The sequence below is a fragment of the Trichosurus vulpecula genome, chromosome 6 (genome assembly GCF_011100635.1).
Source record: "Trichosurus vulpecula isolate mTriVul1 chromosome 6, mTriVul1.pri, whole genome shotgun sequence".
NCBI lineage: Eukaryota > Metazoa > Chordata > Mammalia > Diprotodontia > Phalangeridae > Trichosurus > Trichosurus vulpecula.
This window is the reverse complement of record NC_050578.1, coordinates 7,007,163-7,034,484: the sequence shown is the minus strand read 5'-3', so window position 1 is coordinate 7,034,484 and position 27,322 is coordinate 7,007,163. Positions and strand designations below refer to the sequence as shown.

Here is a 27,322-nt window from a genome sequence, read left to right as displayed (position 1 = left end):
AACTTGTGGTAACACATTCTCTTTCTTATGGGGAACCTCTCGGTTTCATTCAATTTTATGTCAGGGGGACAGGTTCCCTAGAAGGGTGGCTTCAAGGGATCGTTTTGGGTAAGTGTTGCTCATGGGTCTCGGAGTATCAGTTTGTTGAGTGGGAGGCATCATGGTGTGGTGGAAAGAATGCTACTGTTTCTGGAGTCAGAGCTCCTGGGTTCATGTCCCTACTCTTCTACTTGCTATCTTTTATCCCTTAACATTTCTCATCTGTAAAATGAGAGGGTTGGGTTAGATGGACTCTACAACCCTAAATCTAGGATAGATTTTATGTAAGAGCTAAATAATTTTAATTTTTGCATCTTTTGAGGCATTAAATAATCTTTTGAGATCATTTTAAGAAGACAGATATTAATTTAGCTTAGGAGATGTTTCATTAGAGAGGCACAAATTCCATAAACCATGGATGCATTCACCCCAGATTCTAAGGCATTGAGGCAGTCAAAATATTGGTTAACAACTTGACTCCTTGGTAAGGGAAATGGTTTTTCTTCCTGGCATAAGCCATAGTCAAATGCATGAAGATAGTTGGTAAGGCTTGTAAACCCAGGAAGAATTTAGTATAGGACCAAGAGTCAATCTTACCAGACTGATTCTGAAGCCCTCTGGTGGACTGGGAAACCACAGAACTGACTCAGAATCTACTAGCATGCACAGTTTCTTGATTGATCAGAGATAATTATTCTCTTCCTTGGGAGTTGTTTTGCCTTCTTGATTTTTGTTTAAAGACAGGAAGCTGGTTTCTTTAACCAATAGCCAGTTCTCTAAAATTCTTTTTGTACTTGTAGTCTGTGCCAAACAATTTGCCACATAATTCACGGGCAGTGTCTTAGAGGAAATAGCCCTGGATTTGGAGCTACAAGCCCTAGATTGGTTTGAATCTTCTCTTGTTTTATACTACCTGTGTGACTGAGCACGTATCAGATAACTGTGTTTGGCCTCAATTTCCTCATCTGTATATGAGGGGGTTGTGCTAGGTTTCTGAGGTTCCTTCCAGTTCCAAATCCTTTGGTCTCTCATTATTCTTCGTATGTATTTTTCTCCATATGTCTTATTTCCCCCCAATTATATGGGAAATACTTCCATGGCTGCTGCTTCTTCTTCCTTACACTTCTACAATACTTGGCAGAGTTCTGGATACATAATAAGTGCTCAGTAAATACTGGTTGACTTGGCTACAAAAGGGTCATTAGCACATACATCAAGCAATGTCCTACTAAGATACTATAGAGCTGTTTATTTTGCGTCATCCTATATCCAACTTGTACCAGGGACAAAAACAAACACATAGAATGAGCATAGCAGATTTCAAACCTTTGTAAAAATGGGAGGAGTGTATGCAGAATTGGCTCCATCTAGTAGGCAGAGATATGAAGTGGGACTTTGAACCTGAAAAATCAAAACATATGGTTGAGAATGAGGGCTAGGGGGAGAGGAGGGGCAATGCTTTCTTCAGGCAATCTAGCCCTCTGAAAGAAACCTCTGCTATAGCCAATGCTCCTGAGCTGCTTCAAGAATCCAAATCTAGTACCTTTTCCCTATTGCATATCTGTTACACGCTAATAATCGAGATGATATTTATAGTAAAATATTTCTCCTTGGGGGAATTGTTTAAAAGCTATTTCCAAAAGGATTCTTTGTCTGGGACCGTGCAAGAATTTTATTTCCACAGTTCTCAAATGTATGATATTCTATGTGCATATATATTCAAATAGGGTCTGAAGCTGGTTATTAAAAATAATCAAGTTCATCACATTAGCATTAGAAAGGAGAATTAATTACCTTATCATTAATGATGATCTGAAATGTAATATTCACTGTCATTGCTAGCCAATATTAGAGGCAGGCAATGGAGGGCTCAAGAAAAGGAAGTATTGCAAATCCCACTGAGTGGCAATCCCCACAAGGAAAAATGGTAGATTTCTGAATTTGTTGAAAAGATCAGAAACTACTATGTATTTCACATTAGCCTAGCTTTCTCAGAATTTAGATTCGGGATATGTCTTCCTAAACTTTATTTGCGTACAAGTTACTTAGGTTACGCAGCTAAATGCATCAGAGAATCACATAGGTGAAGTCGACAGATTCAGTGGAGTGGTGAGGCAAGATGTTGAAAGAAAGAGTGTTTTGATTTAGGAGTCAGGACAGCCTGGGCTAGACTCCTGCCTCAGACCCTACAGAGGGTGTCTCAAAAGTCTTAGTGCAATTCCAAGTTTTAAAGCTTCCAACTGCACTAAGATTTTCGAGAAGGGAGGAAGGAAGTAAGGAAGGAGGAAAGGGAGGGATGACAAGAGGGAGAAAAAGGAAGGAAGGAAGGAAGGAAGGAAGGAAGGAAGGAAGGAAGGAAGGAAGAAAGGAAGGAAGGAAGGAAAGAGGAGAGAAAATTAGGAAAAGAGGGAGAAATGAAGGGATGGAAGAAAGAAGGAAGAAAAAGATGAAGGGGGAAGGAAAGAAGAGAGAAAGCATGAAGGAAGGAAGGGAGGGAGGGATGAAGGGAGGATGGAAGGAAGATAGTATTGCTATTCACAACTGCACTGATACTTTTGGGACATGCTATACAACCTTAGACAAGTCTCTTAACCTCTTAGGGACTTTGATTCTTCATCTGCAAAGTAGTGAAAATAATAGTATCTAGTTCGAGAGAATGTTGTGAGGATCTAATACACACAAAATGCATTGGAAACTTTAAAGTGTTAAATGCCAATAACAGCAACAATTATTATTATTATTTGGCACAACAGACAATTCACTAAGACTCCAAGCTGCAGAGCAGTTAGCTGCTAATCTACAATGGTAGAGAGTTTCCTCACAAGGATTTCCCACACTGATGAAATCACAGGTCTAGATGGAGGGCAGATTATTATATTGGACATTAGCTGTAACAGATTTAAGACTGGATTAAAATTCTGAAGAATCACAGGATCAGAAATCTAGAGCTGGAAAGGACATCAGAGGCCATCTAGTCCAAATCCTACTTTTACAAATAACAAAACCAAGGTACATAGCGATTAATAACTTGTCCAAGGTCATATTGCTCATAAATAGGAGAGCTGGGAAGTGAACTCAGGTCCCATGACTCTAACTTCAGGGCTTTTTCCAATGCCCCATAGCGATTTCTCTGTGGGAGTTTGGGGGTAACTTCTATTTTGCATCTGCTTCTTAATCAACAAATTAATTGGTAAATGAATTTTTGACCCCATGCTAGTAAACCCAAATGTACATATAGATTTGAAGCTTGTGAAAGAAAGTATGTGTGTACCCTGTGATCTGCAAATCTCAAATATCATAGAATATAGCCACCAAGCACCTTATGAGTTCTCAAATGATAATGCCCTGCATGGATATAATCCTGTCTTTTATAGACAAGTCCATGATTAGGGATGACTTTACAGCTTAAGAAAATGAAGAGAGACCCTTTGTAAGAAATGTTAGATCATATTTAAAAGGAATATTCATCATGGTACTCAGGGCAAGGAGGGTGGGAAGTGAGAGTGAAGGAGGTGGGGTATTAGATAAGAGGAGGGGTGGTGAGATGGGGGAAAAACCAACAGTGTTTGAAGTTGTACTGAAGAGAAAGCAGCCCTCACATAGGCACAATCAGGAAGGCAAGTCCCCAGGAGAGAAGCATCTGGACTATGCTGGGGTAAGAGAACAATGTCAGAATACTTGAAGCAGGTTTATGGAAGACTAGAGTGATGTGGGAACAGTGATCTCAGTACAGGTCTAGTTGACTTGAAGAAAATATATCCTCCCGGATATTACAATCTTGAGTCAAAATCCTAATGGCTTCATCCTAGTTATACCTCCGGTAAAAGTGTACAAGTTCATGCAAGGAGAAACTATTGATTGCTAATTTTACTTATTTTACTACTTGTGTGGCTCCTTGTGGAGGATGGCAAAAATGGTCATTTGTACTTATACTTTTGGGATTCCTATTTGTAAGATTCAACTAAATGCTTTATGTAATCTGTGAAATTGTTTGTTTAGGAATGGATTCCGGTTTTTCAGATATCTGCTGGTTGAGAAGAGGAGCTCCCAATGGAGAAAATGTCTAATGGGTAATATGTTTAGGAATTAAATGGGCTGAAAGGAAGGAACATAATTTCCATTTTGCTTATTGTTGCTATTCATTGTGTTAGGTATTTCATATTCAGGGTATGTTTATTTTGCTTCAGTCTTATTTCCACTTAGACAGTAAGCAGGTTAAGGATATATCTCTAAGTATGTTAATAGTTATTAAATACCAGTATATCTTAAATAGAACATCAGAATGACCATCATAGTATATTAATGGACTAGTTATAACTATATATAACTATATGTACACACACATACATATTACAACTAATATAATAAGTTATATTGCTGGTAAGGTGTGGTTACACTTGCTGATATGCCTGATACACTAGATATACCTGCTGAACAGGAACAGAGATAGGCTGAATTACAGCTGTAGTCACTCCAGTCTTTGGGGAAGATGATCCTATTGTTAAGGAAACGGAGGATGTTTTCTTTTGGGCTCTGGAAATAAGAGAAAATAAACTGTCAGTGATAAATTTTGCAAGGATTCATTGCATCAAAACATGTTTTTTCCTAACTTATCTTTGTTGGTGATATAGTAGGATGAGCTTAAATTTCAATTTATACACTGAAGATCAAATGTACCTCAGCAATGGGAGTCTGCCAGTCAAATTTTAATAATGTAATAAAATTTGATAATAAAATAATTTAATAAAATGTAATGAAATTTTAATCAAATTTCAATTCTTGGTATAAAGTTTGAATGGATTATTGTAAACTTCTAGCACAAGAGATATAGTAGGGAGGAGTATACAAACAACTCAGCCATTCTCAAAAGAAGAGTTATTTGACTTACAAATCCCAGAGGATAAGAAAACACCTGGCAGAATTCCAGTCTCCATCAGTTAGCAAATTTTTGGAATCATTAAGTTTGGGTCTCAAAGTTTTGGTTTGTTCTTCAAATCTTCCAACAGCTGGTCATTGTTCCAACTGCTAATTTTGTAAAGATGACTATTTTCGAACACTTATCTTTTTTTCCTCATAAAAGAATAACTGATATTTATATAGTACTTTAAAATTTATAAAACAGTTTATGTAAGTTATTTTGTTTGATCCTCACAAGTACCCAGTGAGGTAGGCAGTTGAGGTATATTATTTTAATTTGACAAATGAAGAAATTGAAACTCAGAGATGGTAAATGACTTGCCAAATGCCACACTGATAGGAAGTATCTGAGACAGGATTTGAAGGCTGGTCTTCCTGGCTCAAGGTCCAGCACTTTATATTATGTTGTCCCTCTTTATTAAAGCTAGGAAATGGAGACATTGGTTGCTTCTTCATCGATAGCTTCAAGTTTTTATTTGAACAAACTCTGGATAATGCAATGCTTTTTATGCAGATCTTCTTATGGTTTCCTTCTTTCTTCTGTCACCTCCTTAAATGAAACAGCTAGAGACTTCAATGGCAATCTATATCTATTTATATAGTACTATCTTTGAAATGGTTTTAATACATGATACACTTGACTTGGTCCCTCTAAAGACAAACTATTACCTCTTACCTTCTTGAAAACTCACTTCAGGTTCAATGACTATTTTTCTATCTATTTTTCTATGTAGTATATCTATCAATCAAGAAGCATTAATTGAAGAATAAAAGGTCAAGAATACCAAGAGAATCAATAAAAAAATGTGAAGAAAGGTTGCCTAGCAGTACCAGATCTCTTACTGCATTGTAAAACAGTTATCATCAAAACAATCTGGTACTGGCTAAGAAATAGAGTGGTGGACTCAGTGGACTAGATTAGGTATACAATACATAGTAGTGTTTGATAAATGCAAAGATCCAAGCTTTTGGCATAAGAACTCTCTATCTGACAGAAATTGCTGGGAAAATTGGAAAGCACTTTGGAAGAAACTAGGTATAGACTAATATCTCACACCATATATCAACATAAGGTCAGAATTAGTTTATGATTTAGAGTGATAGCATAAGCCAATTAATTAGGGGAACATGGAATAGTTTACCTGTCAAATCTATAGGTAAGGGAAGAATTTAAAACCAAACGAGAAAGAGAACATTACAGGATGTAAAATGGATAATTTTAATGACATTAAATTTAAAAAGTTTTTGCACAAACACGACCAATGCAGCCAAGATGAAGCAAAGCAGAAAACTAGGAAATTTTTTAGTAGCAAGTTTCTCTGATAAAGGCCTCATTTCTCAAATGTATAGAGAATTGAGTCAAATTTATAAGAATATGAGTCATTCCTCAAGGGATAAATGGTCAAAAGAAATAGGCAGTTTTTAGAAGAAGAAATCAAAGGTATCTATAATCATAAGAAAAAATACTCTAAATCACTATCGATTAGAGAAATGCAAATTATAACAACTCTGAGGTACAATTCCACACCTATCAGATTGGCTAATATGACAGAAAAGGCAAACAACAAGGGAATGTAGAAAAACTGATCCAACCATTCTGGAGGGCAAATACCACCACTGGGTTTGCATCCAAAAAGAGGTCAAAGAAAAGTGAAAAGGACCAATTTGTACAAAAATATTTATAGTAGCTATTTTTGTGGTGGCTAAGAATTGGAAATTGAGGGGCTGCCCATCAATTAGGGAAATGGTCAAACAAGTTGTGGTATATGATTATGATGGAATACTATTGTGCTATAAGAAATGAGGAGCAGACGGACTTCATAATAACCTGGAAAGACTTGTATGAACTGATGCTGAGTGAGGGGAGCAGAACAAGGATACAGTAAAAGCAATATTGTACGATGATTGATTGTGAATAATTTAGCTATTCTCAGCCATACAATAATCCAAGACAGTTCCAAAGGACAGAAGATGAAAAATGCTATATGCCTCCAGAGAAAGGACTGATTAAGTCTGAGTGCAGATGGAAACTGCACTTTAAAAATTTTCTTTATTTTTCTTGTTTTTTTGTCTGTATTTTCTTTCGCAATGTGGCTGATATGGAAATATGTTTGGCACGATACACATGTATAATCTATGTCTAATTGCTTGCTGTCTCAAGGAGCGGAGAGGGAAGGAAGAGAGAAGATTTGGAACTCAAGATTTAAAAAAAATGAAAGTTACAAATTGTTTTTACATGTAATTTGAAAAAAATACATTAAACATTTCATATAAAAGAAGCATTCATTAAGTTATATATTGTATATGTACATATATGACATGTAAATATATGTAAAATAAATATGAACAAAAGTATAGTTTTTGAAGGGTAGAAGACGTTGTAAGCTGGAGGGATTAAAATGCTTGAACACAAGAGGTCCTAAAAGGCAGATTCAGTCTCATCTCCTCCAACAGATTTGGCCCTCTCTGTCATCCTTACTCTGTCACTTGTTTTCCATCTCTCCCTGTCTACTGACTGACATTTTTGATTCCAGAGATTATCTCCATTTTACTAATGGAATTAATAATGATGGGGGCGGGGAGGCTGCAGCGGTCAGGAGGTACTTACTGTGGCATATTTCCAGCTTTTGATTTGAGAACTAAACTTTCACTATCAGAATCAGATGAACTGGCTCCTGGAAGAAAAATTTAGAAAAATGCCTCTTAATAATAATGATAATAATAATAAACAATAGCATTTATATAGTGTTTAAGGTACAGAAAGGAATTTACAAGGAGCTTATTTGAGCTTCAGAACAACCTTGGGAGATAAGTACGATTATTTTCCCCATTTTATAGATGAAGAAACTGAGGCTGAGAAAAATGAAATAACTTGACAAAGCTAAGGCACTCTCACTCCCACAGCTAAGTGTCTGGGGCTGAATTCAAACTCAGGTCTTTCTGATAACAAAGTCCACCACCTTAATGGCTTTTTTTTCTCTCTGGAGTGTCTGTTACCTTGATGCTTGACTGCTAGGTTTAAAGTATCATTTTGGCTTGCTTACACAGGAAGAGAGATGATTTCAGATTGCTCAGAGTTGAAGAGTTCTTTTAGGAAAAAAATTCACATATAAAGCTTGCTTCACCAGCTTGGAAACGATATTAGGGTCTGGATGCATAATTCTTTACAAATAATCTGTTATTTCCACTCAATATACACATGGTCACATACAGAGTTTTAAACTTTACTGAGTGCTTTACATACATTACCTCACTTGAGAACAAGGGTGTGGGTAGTGTTTAATAAATGGCTCCCCACTCCCCCCCAAATGCATAATGTACTTTTAAAATTTAATTTGCATTGTAAACATAAATCTAGATGATTTAAAAAAACACAATTAATCAAGCCTGATTTGTAGCATTTGCTAATTTCTGTGTAAACAGTCACACTGAAAATTTAACAATTGGCTCTCAAGAGCCTGTATGAGCCAGCTCCAGCACACCTCTGCTTGAGGACTCATAATAACCTTGTGAAGTAGCTTCTAGAGGTTCTAGATCTATGATCTATCTTAGGACCTTAAGAAACATCTAATCCAACTCCCTTATTTTACAGATGACAAAACTGAGGTCCAGAGAAGTCAATGAGTTGTCTAAGGTCATACATATGGTAAACGTTAGAGGTAAGGGTTGAACCCAGGTCCTCTGACTCCAGACGACTTTCATTCATACCACACTCCCTCCTTGTATTACTGTTCTGTTTTCATGTTTAAAATATAACAGCACATTTTAAATGAAAGTTCATTTTGTTGAACTTTCTTAAATTAAATATCAAATCTGTCAACTAAGCTTGTTAAAATTGATCCTTCAACAAACATTTATTAAATGACTACTTTGTGGAAAACACTGTTGAGGAAGAGACACAGTTTAATTAAGGCACTGCACTGTTCTGGAAGGCCTTACATTCTATTCGGGGGATGGGACACTTAATGAGACAACTAGATCCTTTCTCATTCTACAAGTCCTTGGAAACTGAGGCTGAGAGAGCTTTAGAGAAATGGCCATGACCCCATAGCCAGTGAATGTCAGAAGCAGGATCTGTTGTGAGGTTCTCTTGTCTCTCTATACTGAGCCACACTGATTTGGTGCCATCTTGGTGTCATCACCATCCAGGAATGCTCAAATGACTGATTTATGAGAGGTAAAAATTACTTTAACTTTTCTCTTTCCTGTACAAGTAGCATTGCTCAGGGTCCCGATTGTTCATTTCCAAGGGCCAGTTAGTTGGCTTATAGATAAGTTAAAATAAGGCTGCAGCTTAATCATGGAACTTGAAGGTTTTCTAGTTCTGGATCACCACAACTTGACAATTTGACACAATTATGCCAGATACTTAAGTTTTACCTCATGAACAGAACCAAGAGAACATTGTACATGGTAACAGCACTATTATATAATGATCAACTATGAATGACTTACCTATTCTCAGCAATACAGTGATCGAAGACAATTGCAAAGGAATAATGAAGGAAAATGCTATTCACACCAGAGAAAGAACTGATGGAATCTGAATGTAAATTGTAGTATACTATTTTTCACTTTGTTTATTTTTTCATATCTTTTTTCTTTTGCTCTGTATATCATTAAGGAAGAATTCATGACTTCAAAGATAACCATGAATATGCCTGAATGGTCCAGAATTGCAGGATATAAGGAATTCTCTAAGTAGAAGGCAGAGGAGTCAAAGCATTTATTGAAACTCAAAAGTAGCAGACCCACGGACCAGTGTCCCCAGTTTGACATCCTGGCAAGAACCTTCCAAAACCAGTATGCCCATCTCACAATAGTGACCAGGAGGCCACAGAAAAACATTATGGCAGCAAGCCAAGCCATACTGGTGCTTCCTCCCCAATGCCAGAGTCCTCCAGAAGACCACCCACTGGCCTCAAGCCCCTGCTCAGCACTCTCCGGTCTCCATGAGGGTCAGTCCTGCTTTTTGTAGCACCTACTGCTGTTGCCGCCACTTCTGCCACAATATCCAAGCTGTGATCCAGTTAGCTGAGTGCTTCCTCTCTCCTTCAGCTCTTAACTGCTCTCACCAACTGCCTCTTAGCTCTGCTTCAACCGTTCAGTAAGCTCCTCCCACCAAAGGCTTCATATTATCACATGGACCAGAATTCAGGAGCTCCGGTCCTAGCCACTCCCCCCAGGACCCTGAGAGCCCTGCCCCTGAAGCCCACTCAAATGGGCAGGGAAGATCTTCCCATTCACTAATTGCCTGTACACTCTGTTTCTAATTTCACAACACGATTAATATGGAAATGTCTTATGTGACTGCATATATTTTACCTATATCAAATTGCTTACCGTCTTAGGGAGGGGGAAGGGAAAGGGAAGGAAGAAGAAAATTTGGAACTCAAAATGAAAATAAGGAATATTAAAAATAATCTTTATGTATAATTGGGAAAAAATACTATTAAAAAGTTCTATTTCAGTCTCCTGACTTCACCATCTCTTTATAAGAACTGTAGGCCACACTCACATTTGCATATCAGTGAACTTTGTCCCAAGAGCTAAGTGGGCAAAGAGATTTCAGTGACAACAAAGCTAACTAAAATGGCAAGGATTACATTTTAATGAGTTCTTCTAAGGCAGTGAGTGACATGTAACTTGTGTTCCTTAAATCATTTATTATTTTGGCAACTGATGTTAGAGAGCTTATTGATATTTAAAAAGTAAGCTTTGCTTTCTGTTTAGCATTGTCTTCTTGCTGAACTTGATTCTTGCTTTTCAACTTAAATTTTTCAGGTTAGGGTTTCTGATATTAAAATGGTTCAGTTCAGTTACCATAAAATATTTACTTGCTACCATAGTAGCAAGTGGCATCAGTCACTTTTCCTATGTGACTACTCAATCAATAAGCATTTATTATGCTACTACTTTGTTCCAGGCACTATGCTGGGTACTGGGGATATGAGTCAAAAGTGAAATAGTCAGCCCAGGACAGAAGTCTGTTGGAGCACAGAACCTGCAGCCATGGGAACAGCTAGCCAGGAGGCCTCCAACCCACAGTCTAAAGTTTGAAACTTGCCTTCTTGAACTTCTGGGAGCCATGATAACCAGGTAAAATGGCTCATATCCCTCCCTTGAATAAACCAGGAGAATGATACCTGAGGAGAAACAGAGGAGCCAGAAATGGGACTTCAGCAGTGAGAGGGCTCTTCCTGTGGTGGTGGAAGGAGACTAGTGCAGGAAGAGAGGAGTCCCAGCAGCCCTCACCCCAGCAGAACAACAACAGTAACTGAGCCCCATGGGGTGGAGCTAACTAATGTCAAAGCCAGGACCCCAGACTTGACTTTGCACAGCCAGGGGAAGTGGCAGACACCAGCACAGACAAGAGCTGAGACCACCCATTCTGTAGAACAGTCCTGGGGAAGAGGAGACCCCCCCCAGCAGCCAGACCACCCCTTCCCCACACCTCATGAAACCAGAGGCCATAGCACATAAAGCTAGATCTCAACACAAGAAATTTGGGACACAGCCCCCTGAGCTCCAGAAGCAGAGATCCACTTCAGAAACCAGGAGGAAAAAAAAACACCATGAAAAAGAATAGCAAGAAACTTTCAAAGATGATAGATTCATACTATGAAGACAGGGAAGTTCAAAATACCAATTCAGAAGAGGACAGCATGGACACTACACCCACATCTGAAACCTCAAAAGGGAAGGTGAACTGGTCTCCAGACCTAAAAGCATTCCTGGAAGAACTCAAGGAGGACTTTAAAAACCAAATTAGGGAGCTAAAAGAAAAAATGGAAAAAAATTCAATGAGGAAAACAAACCTTTAAAAGGTAAAATTGGGGAACTGGTTAAGGAAAATCAGAATATAATTGGACAAAATATCTCACTGAAAAGTAAAATCAACCAAATGGACAGGGAGATAGAGAAGATAAAGGAAGAAAACAAAGCATTAAAAATTAGAATTGGGCAAGTAGAAGCTAATGACTCTATGAGACATCAAGAATCAGTCAAACACCATCTAAAAAATGAAAAAAATAGAAAAAACATGAAATATCTGATTGGAAAAACAACCGACCTGGAAAACAGATCCAGGAGAGACAATCTAAGAATTATTGGTCTACCTGAAGGTTATGATGAAAAAAAGAGCCTGGACAGTATCTTCCATGAAATCCTTAAGGAAAATTGCCCAGAGATCCTAGAACCAGAGAGTAAAATTGTCATTGAAAGAACCCATTGATAACCCCTGAAAAACATCCCAAATTGAAAACTCGAAGAAATGTTATAGCCAAATTCCAGAACTACCAGGTTAAGGAGAAAATCCTGCAAGCAGTTAGAAAGAAACAATTAAAATATCATGGAACTACAGTCAGGATGACACAGGATCTTTCAGTTTCTATGTTAAAAGACAGGAGAAATTGAACTATGATATCCCAAAAGGCAAAGGAGCTTGGACTACAACCAAAGATCAACTACCCAGCAAAATTGAGCATAATTTTGCAGGCAAGGAGATGGACATTCAATGAAATAAGGGAATTCCAGACCTTCCTGATGAAAAGGCCAGAGCTCAACGGAAAATTTGATCTCCAAATACAAAACTCAAGAGAGATATAAAAAGGTAAATGGGGGGGGGAACCCCTAGTTAATCAATAAGGCTAATTAATTACATCCCTATATAAGATTATTTTGTTTTATATATATAATATATATATATATATAGAAAACGTATGTGTATATGTCAATCTTGAGAACAGTATGCTTATTATGAAATTGAAAGGGATATTCATAGATTGTGGATATCACTATAAAATAACTGATATAGTGATAAAAACATAATTAAGAGATATAAAGGAATGGTTCTGGGAGAAGAGGTAAGGAGATAGTAGAAAAGGGTAAATAATATCACGTGAAGAGGCACAAAAACATATTGTATTAGAGGGAAAGAAGGGAGGGAGAAGAGCAGTATTTGAGGTTTACTCTCATCAGATTTGGTTAAAGAAGGGAATAACATACCCCGATAAGTATAGAAATCTAACTTGTCCTACGGACAGTAGGAGGGGAAATGGAAAAAAAAAGGAGTGGGGTGGTCAGAAGGGAGGGAAGACGCAGCAAGTGGAAAATGGTAAAGTAAGGAATCAAGAGGGAGGGTAAACTGAGGAAGGTGGTAGTCAAGAGCAAAACTTTCTTGAGGAGTTGAAGAGGAAAGGGAGAAATAAAAAGATAAGCAGGGGGGAAATAGGATAGAGAAAAAGACACAGACAGCAATCATAACTGTGAATGTGAATAGGATGAACTCTCCCATAAAACAGAAGCAGATAGCAGAATTGATTAAAATCCATAATCCTACAATATGCTGTTTGCAAGAAACACATTTAAAACAGGGGGATTAATACAGGGTAAAGATAAAAGGCTGGAGTAGAATATATTGTGCTTCAGCTAAAGTAAAAAAAGCAGGGGTTGCAATCCTAATCTCAGACAAAGCAAAAGCAAAGACAGATCTAATTAAAAGAGATAAGGAAGGACACTACATCCTGCTAAAAAGGCACCATAAACAATGAAGCAATAGCATTGTTTAACATATATGCACCAAGTGGTATGGCATGCAGATTCTTAGAGGAGAGGTTAAGGGAGTTACAGGAAGAAACAGACAGCAAAACTATAATAATGAGAGACCTCAGTCTCCCTGTCTCTCAACTTGATAAACCTAAGCTCAAAATAAACAGGAAGGAAGTTAAGGAGGTAAACAGAATTTTAGAAAAGGCAGATATGATAGACCTCTGGAGAAAACTGAATGGGGATAAAAAGGAATATACTTTTTTCTCAGTGGTATATGGCACATACTCAAAAATTGACCATAAAAACCTCACAATCCAGTGCAGAAAGGCAGAAGTAGTCAAAGCATCCTTTTCAGATCACGATGCAATAAAAATTATTTGTAATAAAGAACCATAGAAAAATAAGCTAAGGGGCAGCTAGGTGGCACAGTGAGTAGAGCACCGGCCCTGGAGTCAGGAGGACCTGAGTTCAAATCTGACCTCAGACACTTGACACATGTATTAGCTGTGTGACCTTGGGCAAGCCACTTAACCTCAATTGCCCTGGCAAAAAAAAAAAAAAAAGAACACCAGCACTGATCACAGAAATTAGCTTCACAAGAAAGTCTTGGGCCCCACTAAATAAAAACACTTTAAAAAAAAAGAAAAGAAAAATAAGCTAAAAATTAATTGGAAACTAAATAATCTAATTCTAAAGAATGAGTGGGCCAAAGAACAAATCAGAGAAAAAATTAATAACTTCATTCAAGAGAATGACAATAATGAGACAACATACCAAAACGTATGGGATGCAGCAAAAGCAGTTCTTAGGGGAAGTTTTATATCTGTAAATGCCTACATGAATAAAATAGGGATAGAGGAGATCAATGATCTGGGCATACAGCTGAAAAAGCTAGAAAAAGAGCAAATTGAAAACCCCCAATTAAATACCAAATTAGAAATACTGAAAATCAAAGGAGAGATTAATAAAATTGAAAACAAGAAAACTATTGAATTAATAAATAAAACCAAGAGCTGGTTTAATGAAAAAACCAATAAAATTGATAAACCTGTGGTCAATTTGATTTAAAAAAAGAAAGAAGAAAATCAAATTACCAGTATCAAAAATGAAAAGAGTGAATTCAAATCCAATGAGGAGAAAATTAAAACAATAATCAGGAATTATTTTGCCCAATTGTATGCCCACAAATTCAATAACCTTAGGGATATGGATGAATGTCTACAAAAATATAAATTGCCCAGGTTAACAGAAGAGGAAGTAAAATTCCTAAATAACCCCATCTCAGAAAAAGAAATTGAGCAAGCCATCACTGAACTCCCTAGGAAAAAATCTCCAGGGCCAGATGGTTTTACATGTGCATTTTATCAAACTTTTAAAGAACAAATTAATTCCTATACTTTATAGACTATTTGGGAAAATAGGTGAAGAAGGAGTCCTACCAAATTCTTTTTATGACACAAATATGGTACTAATACCCAAACTAGGAAGAGTCAAAACAGAGAAAGAAAATTATAGACCAATTTCCCTAATGAATATTGATGCAAAAATTTTAAATAAAATATTAGCAAAAAGATTGCAGCAACTTATCATGAGAATAATACACTATGACCAGGTAGGATTTAGTCCAGGAATGCAAGGCTAGTTCAATATTAGGAAAACTATCAGCATAATTGAACATATCAACAACAAAATTAGCAGAAACTATACGATCATCTCAATAGATGCAGAAAAAGCCTTTGACAAAATACAACAACTCATTTCTATTAAAAACACTAGAAAGCACAGGAATAAATGGAACCTTCCTTAAAATCATAAATAGCATCTACCTAAAACCATCAACAAGCATTATTTGTAATGGGGATAAGCTAGATGCATTCCCAATAAGATCAGGGGTGAAACAAGGATGTCCATTATCACCCCTACTATTCAATTTGGTACTAGAAACATTAGCTGTAGCAATAAGAGAAGAAAAAGAAATTGAAGGAATTAGAATTGGCAAAGAAGAAACTAAATTATCATTTTTTACAGATGATATGGTGATTTACTTAGAGAATCCTAGAGAATCAAGTAAAAACTACTTGAAATAATAACTTTAGCAAAATTACAGTATATAAAATAAACCCATATAAATCCTCGGTATTCCTAAACATTACTAACAAAGCCCAACAACAAGAGACAGAAAGAGAAATTCCATTCAAAGTTACTGTGGACACTATAAAATATTTGGAAGTCTACCTGCCAAGACAAACCCAGGGCCTATATGAACATAATTATGAAACACTTTTCACGCGAATAAAGTCAGATCTAAACAAATGGAAAAATATCAGTTGCTCATGGTTAGGCAGAGCTAATATGATAAAAATGACAATTTTACCTAAATTAATTTATTTATTCAGTGCCATACCAATTGAACTATCAAAAAATTATTTTACAGAGCTGGATAAAATAATAACATAATTCATCTTGAAGAACAAGAAGTCTAGAATACCTAGGGTGTTAATAAAAGAAATGCTAGGGAAGGTGGCCTAGCCATACCAGATATTCAACTGTATTATAAAGCAGCAGTCACCAAAACTACCTGGTACTGGCTAAGAAACAGAGTCATGGATCAGTGGAATAGGATAGGTACACAAGATGCAGTAGTCAATGACTATAGAAATCTCTTTGATAAATCCAAAGAATCCAGCTTCTGGGCTAAGAATGCACTATTTCACAAAAACTGCTGGGAAAATTGGAAAATGGTAGGGCAGAAACTGGGCATAGACCAATATCTTACATCCTATACCAAAATAAAGTCAAAATGGGTTCATGATTTAGGAATAAAGGCTGATACTATAAGCACTTTGGGAAAGCAAGGAATAGTTTACCTATCATATTTATGGAAAAGCTAAGAATTCATGACACAACAAGAGATAGAGAGCATTACAAAATGCAAAATGGATAATTTTAATTATGTTAAATCAAGATGTTTTGGTATAAAAAAGCCAATGCAACAAAGATTAGGAGGGAAGCAGAAAATTGGGAGAAAATCTTTATAACTAGTATCTCTGATAAAGGCCTCATCTCTAAAATATACAGGAAACTGAGCCAAATTTACAGGTATACAAGTCATCCCCCAATTGAGAAAAGTTAAAAGGATATGAACAGGCAGTTTTCAGAGGAAGAAATTAAAGGTATCTATAGGCATATGAAAGAATGCTTGAAATCACCACCGATTAGAGAAATGCAAATCAAAACAATTCTTAGGTACCACATCTCTCCTGTCAGATTGGCTAAAATGACAAAACAGGAAAATGATAAATGCTGGAGAGGATGTGGGGAAAATTGGAACATTGTTACATTGCTGGTGGAGTTGTGAACTGATCCAGCCATTCTGGAGAGCAATTTGTAACTATGCCCAAAGGGCTATAAAAATGTTCATACCCTTTGATTCAGCAATACCACTCCTAGGGTTGTATCCCAAAGAGGTCACACAAGTGGGAAAAGGACCCATATGTCCAAAAATATTTATAGCAGCTCTTTTTGTAGTAGCAAAGAATTGGAAATCAAGGGGATGCCCACCAATTGGGGAATGGCTGAACAAGTTGTGGTATGTGAAGGTAATGGAATACTATTGTGCTATAAGAAATGGGGATGATACGGACTTCATAATAACTGGAAAAACCTACACGACATAATGCTGAGTGAGCGGAGCAGAACCAGAAAAACATGATACACAACCATAGATATATGTATTCTGTGATGACTAACCCTAACAGACTTTGCTCTTCTCAGCAATACAAGGTTCAAAGACAACTCCAAAGGACTCATGATAGAGGGAGCTATCTACATTCAGAGAAAGAACTATGGAGTTTGAATGCAGATTGAGGCACACTGTATGTTCTCCACTTTTTTCCCTTTGTTTTTTTTTCTCTTTTGTTTTTGTTCCTGTTTTTTTTTGTTTGTTTGTTTTGTTTCTATTTCTCACGATTCATTTCATTGGTCACAATCCTTCTTTACAACTTGACTATTGGGTAAACAAGTTCAACGTGAAGTTACATGTAAAAGATACATCAGATTACATGCCGTCTTGGGGAGGAAGGAGGAGAGGGGAGAGAGGAAAATTTGGAACTCAAAATTATGTGGAACTGAGTGTTGTAAACTAAAAATAAAAAATCTTAATTATAATAAAAAAGTGAAATAGTCCCTTTTCTCACTCACAAAACAGATATAAGATTATTTTGGGAAAAATACACTAGCAGTTAGAGAGTACTGAGAAGGGCTTCAAGTCCTACCTAGGAAAGGATGGGGCATGAGCCATCCAAGACCCATCAAGGGATCTTGAATCCAGACCTATTTCTGCATTAACAAAGAGTGTGTCTATTGCCCTACAAAAGGTGAAATGGTGAATGGTGTTTGAGCTAACCTATGAAGGAATCTAGAGATTCTAGGAGGTCTAGGTGAGAAGGGAGTACATTTCAGGCATGTGGCACAGCCAGTGCCTAGAGATTAGAAATAGAGTGGTGTGAATGAGCAACAGTAAGGACAGTTTGGCTGGAGCATTGTGTACATGAAAGGAAGCCATGTATAATAAGGCTGAAAAGGTATGTTGGGGCCAGGTCAGAAAGGGCTTTAAATGACAGAGCAGTTTGTATTTTCTCCAGAAGCAATGATAAGGAGCCCTAGTGCTTACTGAATAGGGAGTGATGTGGTCAGATCTGTTCTTCTGGAAAATCACTTTGAGAGTTTTGTGAAAGATGGAAGTAGGAACTGATGAGGTAGGGAAATCAATTAAAAGGCTATTGCAATAAATGTTGCCCAGTGTTCTTTCCTTAATTTCCTTTTCTTTTTTCTTGCTCTTGGAAATGCCATTCACTGGACAAGAATGATAGCTATGTCAAGAGTGGTAGCTATGTCAATAGAGGGAAGGGGACAGAAGTATTGTAGAGGTCGAATTGATAAGACGTGATGACTGCTTGGCTATATAACAACAATAACTAGCATTCATACAGCACTTTAATATTTACAAAGCACTTCACAAAATATTAACTCATTTGATCTTCACAATAACTTTACGGGGTAGGCAGTATTACCCTCTCCATTTTACAGATGAGAAAACTGAGGTGCAAAGAGGCTAAGTGACTTACCCAGGGTCACACAGCTAGTAAGCATCTGTGGCAGGATTTGAACTCAGGTCTTCCAGACTACAAATCCCAGATGTAGGATGTGTTCAGGGAAGACTAATATGTCTGGTGTGAAGGCTGCTGAGCCCTTTTCAGGACTGCTTTTCACCTCTGGTGTCCACCTGTTCCACCTAAGTCTCACCTGTGGCTCCAAGAAGCATATGCAGGGGCCATAACCTAGTAAACTGTTTCAGTAGATGGGCTAAACCAGGTTGGGGGAAACCAAGAGGTCTCAAACCCATTGGTGAGTTAGGGGGTGTCTAACCCAAACATGTGAGGACTCCCCCAGGTAGAATGGGTGGATGAGAACAATCTGTTCCAATGGATATGAAGGCAGCTGAAGCAGGTGCTGTGGAGTGTTTAGAGCTTGGTTAGACATCAATGACACCAAGATCATCTACTGCATCTTGAGCCATCACCAATTGTCTGGATTCTGTTCTGCCACTGGACTGGGATGACTCTGGAGGAGAGAGTGAGGCCAACAACTTTATGCAACTGTGCCTCACTTAAATTTACACATAAATTTACCCATAAATCAAAAGACACCACCCATGCCATTTTACCATTTTACCTATCTTAAAGTCCTATGGTAATAGGCAAATGACGAAGCCGCAGGTGTTGATACACTGGGCTGTAGTCACAGTCCTGCACGCAGGTGGCCTAGGCCATAACGTCGTTTCTCACTGGAAGCAGCAATGGGATTTGGCAGCCCCCGGGTGTCTGAACAGCCTTTTAAGGATCACACTGCTCACTTCCTCATGTGAGGAAGGGGCTAGAAAAGGTATCCTAACAATTGTCTGCTTATCCAACCCTGGCCTGATTACAATAGCAGGCAGGGATCCCACTCTGTGGTTGAAACATGAAAAAATGTACAAAGATGTGTGCAAAGATGATTCCACTCACCATTGGCTCATGGAATGTGCTCACACTTATAGACAACACAAAATCCAGTAGATATGAAAGACAAATAGCTCTTGTTGCAAGAGGACACAGCAAGAGAACAGAATCACATCCAAATAACAGCCCTGAGTGAAATAAGGCTGGAAAATGAAGGCCCTCTTACTGAAATTGGAGCTGGATATACATTTTTCTGAAGTAGCCACCATGAAGCTGGTGTAGGTTTTGCAATCAAAACTAATTTTGTCAATAAATGTATATGCCTACCAAAAGGAGTTAACAACAGGCTTATGACGACGTGATTGCCACTTGCAGGAAAATGTCATGCCACCATCATCAGTGCCTATGCTCGCGCCATGATGAAACCTGATGAGGTCAAAGAAAAATTTCATGAAGACCTGGAGACCCTTATCATCAATGTGCCAAAAGAGGACAAGCTTATGATTCTGGGTGACTTTAATGCTAGACTAGGCTCAGACCAGACTTGTCAGGGAGGTCCTAGGGAGGAATGGAGTTGGAAACAGCAAATGAAGACTTGTGCACTCATGACCTTCTCATCATCAACACTGTCTTTCATTTATCTAAATGCAATAAAACTTCTTGGATGCACCCTCACAGCAAACATTGGCATTTAATAGACCATGTCACCATAAGGAGAAGAGACAGACAGGATGTGAGAGTGTTGAAGAACCTGGGCAAGCGTGCTGTCATGAAATTAATGTACAACGCTGATGATCTTCTCTGGGGCAACTAAATTTTGATGTAATTTTCCATAAGCCCTCATGACTAACAGTATCAAAGGCCTTGGTCAGATCTACAAGTGCTGTGTACAGAGCTCTGTTCTACTCCTAGCATTTCTTTTGGAGTTGTTGGGCAGCAAACACCATATTGACTGTTCCTCGGCCCTTTCTGAAGCCACACTGGCTCTCAGGTAGATGACCATCTTCCAGGTGAAGGATCAGCCTATTAAGGAGGACTCTAACAAGAATCTTGCCAGCAGTGATTAAGAGAGAGAACCTCCCCCCCAAATGTGGTAGAACTTTCCAAGTTTGTACTGGTCTGATCAGCCACCGTTGGACACATTGAAACTTCACTCTAGCACAGTGATATCATTTTGGTCCTCTTGCAGAATGAAAGATAACAACCACCACCACCCAGGTGCCCAGAGTCACAGTCCTTCAATATCATGCTTCATTCCTCATTGCCACTAATTCTACGTTTCTGATATGTTATCAAATCTCATTATTCTACTTTCACAGCATTTCTTATATATCTGTTTCTCTCCACTCATACAGCTACTTCTCTATTTCAGGCCCTCACCAGAGGATGTCTTGTCTTCTTCTTTCCTCTCTCTCCCTTCTTCCCTCCATGTCTGTCTGCCTTCTCTCTCCCATATCACATCACATCAAATCACATCTCTCACGTGAACTATTGTAATAACCTTATTAGTGACATGCCTCAGGACTCCTCCCACTTCATTTCATCCTCTACTCAGCTGACAAAGTAATTTTCCTAAAGTGCTGGTCTGACCATGTTATTCTCCCTACTTAATAAATTCTAGTAGTTCCCTATTATCTCCAGGACCAATTATAAGATGCACTATTTGGTATTCACCACTTAACCCTTTTATCTATGGTCTAGCTACACACTGGCTTATTCCTTGCTGCTTCTCAAACATGATGTTGCATCTTCCATCTCCATGTTTTCATCCCACAACAAGAATGTTCTTCCTCTTCGCTTCACTGGCTCTCTTTAAGATGAAATTCAAATGCTATCTACTGCAAAAGGCCTCTTCTGGTCCCCTGAGGTACAACTGCCTTTCTCTCTAAGATTTCTTTCCACTTATTTGGATATATTTTGTATATATATTTATAAATTTTGCATATTGCCTTCCTCATTGAATGTGAACTCCTTGAGGGAAGCATCTATTTTTGTCTTCCTTTGTATTCCCAGTACTTAGCATAGTGCCTGGTTCTTAATAAGTGCTAGCTGGTTCTTGGGCTCAATATATACATTTTTGGAAGGAGCAATCCAAAATAAAAATTTGTCATGCTGATGAAATCACAGTTCCCTGTATATAGTGTGTAAGAGAAGTATCATAATAGTCAATACCAAGCTGTCCTTGAAGCTGGAAAGACGTGGGTTCAAGTCCATATAAGACTATAAGTTGCAGAGAAGGTGCCAACATGCACTGGAAGAGTCAGTTTCCAAACCTAGGAGTTCCCATCATTGACATCCTCCACATGGACAACATCAAAAGAGCCACGGTGCTTTTCTCTACTGATAACTGCACCAATTCTAAGTTAGCATTACTAGTCACTATATAGAGGTTACCAGTAAGCCTGGTAATCTTGCCAATCTCTAAAAGTATCTGGATGGCATCATTCACTTTGAGAGGATCTGAATAGTATGAGCATTGTGAGTCTGTATATGGGTGCTGCTTCTCCCTTCACACAATATATACTTTGTCTTTTCAGTTGTTATCTATGAATAGCAACTGAGTCCTCTATGTCACACACAAAAGATGGAAATGTTCTCCTGTCTTCTCAGATCTCCTGAGAGCCATAAAACCCCCAGGGCAGATAAGTACTACAGTGGCTAGGACGCTGGATTTGGAGTCAGGAAGACCTGAGTTTGAATCCTGCCTCAGATACTTCCTATCTGTGTGATTCTAGGGGAAGTGACTTCTTTTACTCTCAGTTGCTGCAGCTGTAAAATGGATCAGATATATAAAATGCTTTGCAAACCTTAAAGTGTTCTATAAATATTAGTTATTTAATATCTTGCAGACCTTAGCTTCAATTTTTACAAGGGTTTACTTGAGTTTGTTTCTAAGGAAGAGGATAAGCAGGAGGTCTTCTCTGTACTTGTGCAGAGGTCTATAGATAATTCTGCAGTCAAAACTCCTGTTAATTTATCTAGGACCCAGTGTTTTGGTGCTGCTACAAACTGCAGATGCACCACAAACAAAACAAGGAGATAGGTAGGATTCTCATAGCTAAGGAAGAGGGAGATTAACAGTCCAGGAAAAGGCAAAAGAATGACAACCATCAAAACTAGTCCTCATTGCCTTTGACCTCTTGGAAGCCTTGGACACAATTGATGACCTACCTGCAGCTTCCCTGGACTGCCTTACCCCAATTTGATGCCTACCTTGGAAGCACTCATCTTTTTTTCTCATGCTTTCTAATTGGAGGAATTTCCCAAGATTCTATCCTTGGTTTTCTTGTCTTCATCCGATTTCCTCCCTTGCTTCTTCCTTCAAGCCTCTTTCCTTCCTTCTTTTTCCTTCCTTCCTTCCTCCCTCTCTCTCTCTCTATATGCAAGTGCGCATGCACGCAGACACACAATACACACATGCACACATACATGCACACACACGTATGCACACACACACACACACACACACACACACACACACAGTGCAGGGGATGGAGCAGTACAACCGGAATTAGGAAAATCAGAGTACTTGAGTTCAAATCCAGCCTTAAATATTTTCTAGCTTCAATTAACCTCTGTCTGGCTCAGTTTCCTCATTCGTAAAATGGGGACAATAATGACGCTTACTTTCTGGGGTTGTTGTGAACATAAAATGGGGCAGTATTTTTAAAGTGCCATATACATGCTCTCTACTATCAGAAATTTTATTAATTTTCATAGCTTTGATTAACACCTCTCTGGGGATGACTCTCTCATCTGTAGCCTTAGCTCAGTATTGAGCTCAGTCCCCAGATTTCCAACTACTGACTTCTCCATCTGAATATTCCACTTAAACTAGTTTTTCCTCCCAAATCAGCTTCCCTCCTGTCTTTGTTATTTCTGTAAATGGTACCTTCGTTATCTGAATGACTTGAAACCAGGGTATCCTTTTGGAATTCATGTTCACTCTTGCCACTAATATCTAATCCATTGATGGTTAAATGGATTTTTCCTTTGCTCTATCTTTTATATCTGTCCCTCCTTTCTACTTACATTGTTCTTACTTGAATTCACATCTTTAATACTTCAAAGAACTATTACAATAGCCTTTTAAAACCTTAATAACTTAAAATTTACTGATTCTTTAATCTTTAGGAAACACTTGTTGCCTAAATACTTGTTCAGCTGGACAGAGTACCTAACATGTAGCATTAAATGTAAATAGCACAATTAGCAACAAAATAAATCACAAATGTAAAAATCACAATTATTTTATAGAATTACTTTCGCATTTCCTTTAGCTAATTCCGGGTTTTAGGAATAAAATTTATCCATTGAATATTAGGTGGCAAAATGTAAAAAATTATGTCCATTAAATATATTAATGGTTCTTCAAAAAATAAATACTACTTTATTTTCCCAATAATCCCTCCCTTCTCTTGCCCTGGCCTCCCCTGCACACTTTCTAATGAGGAAAAACAGTTAAACCAAACAAACTCCCACACTGTCTGGCAGGCCGTGGCTTATTCTGCACCTGTGGTCCCCCCACCTTTGTAAAGAGAAAAGGGAGGCAGGTATAGTCGTCGGTCCTGGGGAGTCGAGCATGTTACCGCAGCGATCTGAGTTCTTAGATTTTCAGTGTTATTTTCCTTGACATTATTGTTTGCCGTTTGCTTAGTTCTGCTTACTTCACTCTGCATCAGGTCACACAAATCTTCCCAACGTGTCTCTGAATTTTTCACATTAGTTTCTTGTGATATAATAATTCATTTCATTCATATATCACAATTTGTTCAGCCATTCCCCAACAATAAGCACCCACTTTGCTTCCTGTTTTTGGTTACCACAAAAAAGTAACGATTTAAATATTTTGCCATATATGGGATAACAATTACTTCACCCTTTTCAGCCTCATTTTGCTAATATGTAAAGAGATGATAGTAGCACCTACCTCTGAGGCTACTGCAAGGATCAAATAAAATAATACTTGTAAAGCACTTTGCAGAACTTCAAGTGTTATACAGATGTTCCATGATGATGTATTATTATTATTATTATTTTCTTGTTTTTGTTCAGTTGCTTCAGCGGGTCAAACTCTCCATGATCCCATTTGGGGTTCTCTTGGCAAGGATGCTGGAGTGCTTTGCAATTTCCTTCTCCAGCTCATTTTCCAGATGAGGAACTGAGGCAAACAGGGTTAAGTGACTTGCCCAGGGTCACGTAGCTAGGAAGTGTCTGAGGTCAGTTTTGAACTCGGGTCCTCCTGACTCCAGGGCTGGCACTCTATCTAGCTGCCATTGTTATCATTATTATTAATTATTATTATTACTACATGATTTACTGTGTAGCCAAGGGCACATCATTTAACCATTTTCAGCTTCAGTTTCTGCATCTGTAAGATGGGGATAATAATAGCACCTGCTTCCCAGGATTATCGTGAGGAGCAAACGAGGTACAATTTGTGAAGCGCTTTGCAAACCTTACAATGCTATATAAACATGTTGGCTTCTATTAATAAACACACTCTATGATTCTGGCAAGTTGTTCCTCATGTATACCTTACACTTTCTCCCTCTTTTTGACTTTATGTGTCCTGTTCTTTTGACCAGGAATGCCCCATTTTAGCTGCTTGAAATTCGATGCATTCGTCAGGGCCCATTTTTCCCGAAGCCTTCTTTAATGACCCCACTGGGAAGCAATCTCTCCCTCACCTAAACCCTGACAGCCCTGAGTACTATTCTTGTGTTACTTGTTATTTGACTTCACTCACATCTTCTACGGATTATAAATTCTGTGAGAGGAAGGACAATGTGGTAGTTATCTTTGTATCACTTACAGCACCTGATATGAAGGTTTGCAGTTTGGAAAGTGCAAGGCACCTGGGGGAGTCAGGCGGTAGGCCAGATGGGTTCAGCATTCATTTGGTTCGGGAGAAGTGGTAAATAAGGACGGAAAGGTAAACTGAAGTCAAATTACTAGAAAGCCAGGATACAGAATAACTGGGGAGCCACTGAAGATTTCCAACTAGAGGAGTGACCTTGGAAATGAGGTGTTTTAGAAAGATTTATCTGACGATGACATGTAGAATCAATCGGATGGCGGCGGGAGGAAAAGGCAGAGAGATCAGGCCAAAACTAGGTCTGTAATATAGGCAGGGACAAGGTAAAAAGGGAAATAGTAATGAAAATAAAAGAAGTCAGACATCCCAAAGGACAGAGAGGACAAGATTACTTACGGCATGGGGAGTAAAGATGAGGAGAGAATCAACGTTGTTTCAGATTTCTAAATTATGTAATTGGGAAAAATATTGTTATCTTTAACAGCAACAGGGGAGTCAGGAAGAGGAATCAGGGAAGATAATGTCTTTTATTTTAGACATGTTGAGTGTGCAGTGATAATGGGACATACAAGTGGAAATGAACAGAGGCAAGTTGGAGATGGGCCATGGGACTTCAGAGAAAGGTTGAACGTAGAGATGGAGATTCAGAAATCATTTACATAAACAGGATAGTGGTCACTGTGGGAATGAATGGGAATGAATGGACAAAAAGAAAAGTAGAGGATCTCAGGGAAGGCCTGGGAGGGTTGTAGGAAAGAGAAGATGGCAGCAAAAGGACCTGAGAAGAAGCAGTAAGAAAGGTTGGGGAAAAACCAAGGGAAGAGAGTGTGTCTATATGAACATAATAGAATACTATCAGTCTTTAAGAAATGCTTAGGATGGGGAATTCAGAGGAATGAGGGAAGATTTATATGAACTGATACAGATGGAAATAAACAGAACAAAGAGAACAATGTGCTCGATGACTACAATCAATCTCCAAGCATTGATTAAGCACTTGATGAGTGCCAGGAGCTCTATTAAGCACTAAAGATCCAAGTATAAAGAATGAAAAATCTTATTCTCAAGGAACTGACACTCTTAAGTAAGTGGACAGGTAGCTAAAAAGAAGTTGAACTCTGAGTTAATGGAGGTTGCAGGGAAGAGATGAGGAAATTTGCCTCCTCCCTGATGGCAGAGACGGGGTTGAGAGCGGGGTGTGGGGGACTACTAGGACCAAATACTATATTTATTGCCTGGCTAGGATGGGTTTTTTTAATTAATTACTTTTCTGTATCACAAGAGAGGGTTCAATCTGGTTGGGAAACGCTGCTGGTCAGATAAAGACAAAAGGTATCAATAAAATGTATTTTTAAAAAAAGAATAGAGGAAGTGGTAAACAGTAATGAATATTGCAAAGATCAGGGAAGATGAAGGCTTGGATCAGATCACTTCTTGGAAGCAAACCTAGTCTGATAAATTATCTGATCTTCAATCTTTGGTTGTTAGGAAGTAATTGGAAATTACTGAGAGCCTTTATCAGGGTGGTTAGGGTAGCTATGGCACTTCTCAAATCAGCACTGTCTCTTGCTGTTGACATGGGCACACAAATAGATTAGTCTGACCTGACTTCAAATATTTAAGACATATACTTGTAAGGCAGCACTGGAAAAAAAGTTGTTATTTTAAGAGTCATTTCTGCTTCTTTTCATTTCTTGAGAGTCACAGCAAAAGCTGATACATAGAAACAGGCCGTGCTTGGTAATTTTCTTTTGGAAGGGGCAAGAAAGTAGAACAAACAGGGCTTCAGTGAGCTTTCTATACACCTGCCTATCCCCAGTCCAAACTCAATGTCACCTTTCATCTCAAGTGATAAGGCAGCTTCTGTCGGAGGTGGTAGATCAAATCCCCGTATTTGTGCCAACACTCTCACAAGGTGATTTCTTCCTCCTTCCCCATTCTGCCTTCTCCCTTTTGTCATCTGCTTTGCACCTGCTGTTCGGGGCACATCTCAGGTGTC

At 38.3% G+C, this 27,322-nt stretch overlaps 1 protein-coding gene across 5 annotated transcripts in view; it reads right to left on the bottom strand.

Moving 5' to 3' along the window:
- The window catches only part of PALLD (palladin, cytoskeletal associated protein), a 593,228-nt gene that overhangs the window by 291,015 nt on the left and 274,891 nt on the right, over nucleotides 1-27,322 (bottom strand). For 4 of the 5 annotated variants that reach the window (XM_036763236.1, XM_036763233.1, XM_036763235.1 and 1 more), the window contains exons 4-6: nucleotides 7,565-7,631; nucleotides 4,467-4,572; nucleotides 1,366-1,440 (exon numbers count right to left, since the gene is read on the bottom strand). The exons of the other annotated variant lie outside the window; for it this stretch is intronic. In XM_036763236.1, the coding sequence (XP_036619131.1) occupies nucleotides 1,366-1,440; nucleotides 4,467-4,572; nucleotides 7,565-7,631 (248 nt within the window). The remainder of the gene's footprint in view (nucleotides 1-1,365; nucleotides 1,441-4,466; nucleotides 4,573-7,564; nucleotides 7,632-27,322) is intronic. 5 annotated transcript variants of the gene reach the window in all.